Source organism: Arachis ipaensis, chromosome B05, assembly GCF_000816755.2.
Source record: "Arachis ipaensis cultivar K30076 chromosome B05, Araip1.1, whole genome shotgun sequence".
Taxonomy (NCBI): domain Eukaryota; kingdom Viridiplantae; phylum Streptophyta; class Magnoliopsida; order Fabales; family Fabaceae; genus Arachis; species Arachis ipaensis.
In genome coordinates, this window is record NC_029789.2 from 19,805,383 (window position 1) to 19,809,627 (window position 4,245).

Genomic DNA, 4,245 nt, shown 5'->3' on the forward strand with positions numbered 1-4,245 from the left:
GTTTTCAGATTTCTTACCAACGCATTTTATGTGTTATTAGACTCAGTTTTTACTTTTATATATACCGCTATCATTATAAAGATGCTGAGGAAAAAACAACTCTTTTTTTCATGTGGATTGGGAGGTATTTCTGCGGGGAGCGAAAATAATAAGTAATATTAATTCAAAAAGCGTCTTCATTAAAGAAGGTGCTGAATATGCTGTGTTAAGGTGCCTCTCACGTAGTACACAACCAATAATAATAATAATAATAATAATAATAATAATAATAATAAAGGTTAATAGTCAAATTAGTCCTTAAAAGATAAGACATTCTTAAATTCATCCCTGAAAGATTTTTTTATTCAAATTGATCCTTTAAAGATAGCGAATTAATCATATTTGTCCTTCCGTCACTTTATTAATAATTTTCTTTAAAGATTGATATTGCAAAACATTAATTAATAATAAAGGCAAGAACCACTTCTCTTCTCTTTCGTTGCATTTCTCTTCTTTATTTGCCATACTTTATTTGCATAATCTTTAGCTCTTGCTCAACTAGTTGATGAATACACTCGAAGGTCAAACTCTGATTTTACTCTAGTTTTGAAAGTTGAGACACCACTGAATTGAACCTTGTGTGGAACCAAATGTCCCCGTGGCCTATATTTTAGTGATCTTCACATATTTCATTGTTGTTGAGACTTGTACAGGAATGAATGCTTATGGCTGTAGTAGAAATGTAGAATGAGTAAAAGTTCTATTTTATGTGTTATTAATTAATAATAAATTTATATAGTAGTGACATATGTTAAACCATATACACGTTTATCACATATGTATGGAGAATGAAAAACTGAACTAACATCATAGCAAAGCTAAGTAAAATGACTATCGGTTCCAACTCTTCTTGATCACGAAAATTCTGAACGAGTTTATGAAAATCCTTAAATACAATACAAATATACAATACCCATAACAAACACAATATCAGACATTACATGTATCCTTCTATACTTCTTGAGTCACCACTCTAATATTGCTATGAAGATCATCAGTGATACATTACAATATTACATGCTTTGCGCACCAAAACATTCACATATTCCATACCCTCTGTACTGTACAAACCTATCAAAATCAAACTTGTTAGTTTAAAAACTAACATTATGGGGGTGGGAAGTTCACAATTGAAAACAGCGTGAATTAGAAACTAATACACAGATCACCTTCTGAATGCAAATTGCAAAAAAACAAGAATCCCACGTTACACAAGATCTGGGAAGGCAATGGGTGTAATGTAGGCAATCTAACTTGATCTAACTGTCAATGACTGATTCTGTAACTTGAACCCGACCTTGAGATTCCAGAGAGAACGTAACTGTTTCTTCAAGGCTCCTCCTCTACAACTGAATACAACTCACAGAACCAACATTAGCAAGCTATGCACCATCATGTAGAGTTTTCCATCCCACATTCATTAGCTGTGGATTTTGTTGCTTAGTTGAGGCAAAAAAGTATAAAGATCACCTGTTGTATACTTAAGATAGCATGCCAGTATATCTGAGATGTGAAAAAAAAATTGCTATAGGTTCACCATGTATATATTATGTACCATTTTACCACCTAGATGTATTCACCCAAGAAATTCAAGCAAAAGGGAGAGAATACTCCCACACTACTTCAGTTTTAGTAAAAACAAGGACAAATAGCCAAATAGGAATACTATAAGAGAAACACACAAGAAGGAAAATTGAACCTTCCCCACCAGGAAGGACATTATAACATGTAATAGGCCATATTTATATCTAAACCATCAACATCTAAACCTATGGTCCCTAGGTCTCCCCCAATCTCTAGCCATTAGACTATCCCCCATCTGATCCGCTCTCCTTACTAGGGTTTGTAAAGACCTTCTATGAGAAACATATGTGACTCTGAAAAACCATAAGAAACTCTCCATATTTTTTCCATGTACATTCCTCTGAAGAAATGATGGAAAAACAGTCAAAGAGAAGCTTTCAGCACAATTCATCCCAAATTCATGGCCTCTGAATAGCCACTGAATCACGAGTTCAACTTCAATATCATTTAAAGTCCACAACCACATACCTCATTCCAGATAATTTTTCATATAACAATGGCACTTAGCAATAGAAAAATTAGAACAGAGTATGCAAACTGTAACCAACTAAACACTCAATGAAAAGTCAAAAGATATAAAGCAGAAAATCTCAGTCAGAAAATCAAGGCTAACAACTGCGTAAATTCCTTTACAAGCTAGAATATCTTATAACACTTAGCACCAAACCTCTTCCTCCTACTCAATCTTTCCAAAAGAAAATTTCAACTTGACAAACAAAAATTAGCAATCACAACAAAAGAAACAAACAACAACAAAATATATGAGTCAACCAAATGTTACTGAACGCACCACCCATATCCAGTGCGATTGCAGGAAAAATTGAAAAACTAAACCTAAAACATTTTTCCCGATCATTAATAAAGCGCGTTCACTGCATATGATTTCTTTTAAATCTTGAATATGATTTCTTTTCATTTGATCCTGCCAGCTTGTTAGGGAATATGATTCACCAAGGAAACTACTTAAAGAAAAAATCTTCAACTCTTGCTAAATTAGTTGTACACATGGAAGCCAAACTCCTGTTCATATAATTGGTTTACATGTCCTGGTTTTATTGATTACACAATATATTAATGTATCAAACATCTTAGTGAAATAACGTATTAAGTTAGGATCAAATTTTCATGTACCTCAATGTGAGAGTTATTGCTTCCTCCCTTATGCAATTCATGTTCAAGCAAAATCTCTACAATCTCCAGGCATTGAGGCATATATAGTTAAATTTCTTCAATAACTGAAGACTATATTAGAAATGCAGACCACAGAAGACACATTATTACAAATTTAAAATGGTTCAAATATATAGGATTTTTAACACAAATAATGGAGTATAAATTAAAAATAAAAACAAAAACAAAAAACAGATTAGGGAAAAGGGAAAAAATTATAAAAAAAAAAAGAAGCCTAGAATTTTAACCTGAGTTTTCAAAGCTTCCATGTAATAAGAGTAAAGTGAATCAAGTTATATCATACTTGCTTTATCAGAGAAATCAGAATTCTTACCGACATGAATGTCATTTCACAATGCAGAAAAGAAAATGTTAAAATAACATATAAACTCCCTAGGTCAACATTAATAGCAGTAAATTCAACATTATTATAACAGTAATAACTCTATCACATTAATAAACACAAGTGGCAAAATAAATATAACTATTATCGCTGATTATTAATGGCATCAGAACATAGTAAATTCAACATGAACCTATCATTTTGATCATCAAACAAATTGAAGTAAATGCTTACAAACAAGCATATTGTTGAAATCTTAAGCCCCTTGCGAGAATCTGCATTATAAAGAAAATACCGAAATCAGAAATTGCAATTCCAATTTTCTTCAAAATCGAATATATCGACCATTCAAATCCAATCATCATGATCGCAGATAAATCATCAACACGTCCATAACTAAAATACTATATATATGTGTGTGTGTGTGAAGTTGGAAATTTAATTGCACTTTATTAATTTGAGTTTGAACCCTATCTAAAACAATTCTTTTGCACATATAATAAAAAAGAAGTACTACAAAGAGCACGTCGATCTACACATCTAAACTACTCTACATACTATAGCCGAATAACAGCCTCTGAAAGAAGAAAATCAGAAACCAAGGAACGTTTTCAATTGGCCATGATGAAGTCACTGCCGAAGGAGTCAATGACCAGATCGGGAGAGTCCGCGACGGGACTGACTGGAACGAACATAACGGACTTGGCGGCCATGAGCTTCTTCCGCTGCGGCCAGCGAGGTCCGTAGATCCTGGCAACGAAGAGCGGGAAACCGTCCAAGGAATCGGCAGCGTTGGCCTGAGGCTGAGCGGCGGCGGTGTCCTGCGGCGCATGCAACGGGGAGGAAGGAGGAGAAGTGCGACGGAGAGGGATCTGGCAGATGGAGCCGATCCGGTGAGATCTGGCGCTGATGATGCGCAAATCGCGGATTCGAGCTAGGGCACCCGGTTTTAGGTACTTGTGGAAGCTGTGGTGGTGTTGAGGGATGGTTGTTCTAACCCTTCGGTTCATGGCAACGGCTGTGTGTGTGTGTGTGCGCGCGTGTGTGTGTGCGCGCGTGTGTGTGTGTATGAGAGAGAGAGAGAGAGAGAATGGTGAAGAAATGGAGGG

The 4,245-nt window shown here is 35.2% G+C and overlaps 1 protein-coding gene and 1 pseudogene across 1 annotated transcript; both read right to left on the bottom strand.

The window, feature by feature from the left end:
- Positions 870–4,245, bottom strand: part of LOC107643266 — a 6,612-nt pseudogene continuing 3,236 nt past the window's right edge.
- LOC110271824 lies at positions 3,562–4,198 on the bottom strand. Its single transcript, XM_021123299.1, has one exon. The coding sequence runs from the start codon at positions 4,144–4,146 to the stop codon at positions 3,748–3,750; it is 399 nt and encodes a 132-aa protein (XP_020978958.1). The 5' UTR covers positions 4,147–4,198; the 3' UTR covers positions 3,562–3,747.

What these genes read in the sequence shown, in the direction of transcription:
- LOC110271824 (XM_021123299.1), bottom strand. Translation starts at nt 4,146, where the DNA reads ATGAACCGAAGGGTTAGAACAACCATCCCTCAACACCACCACAGCTTC.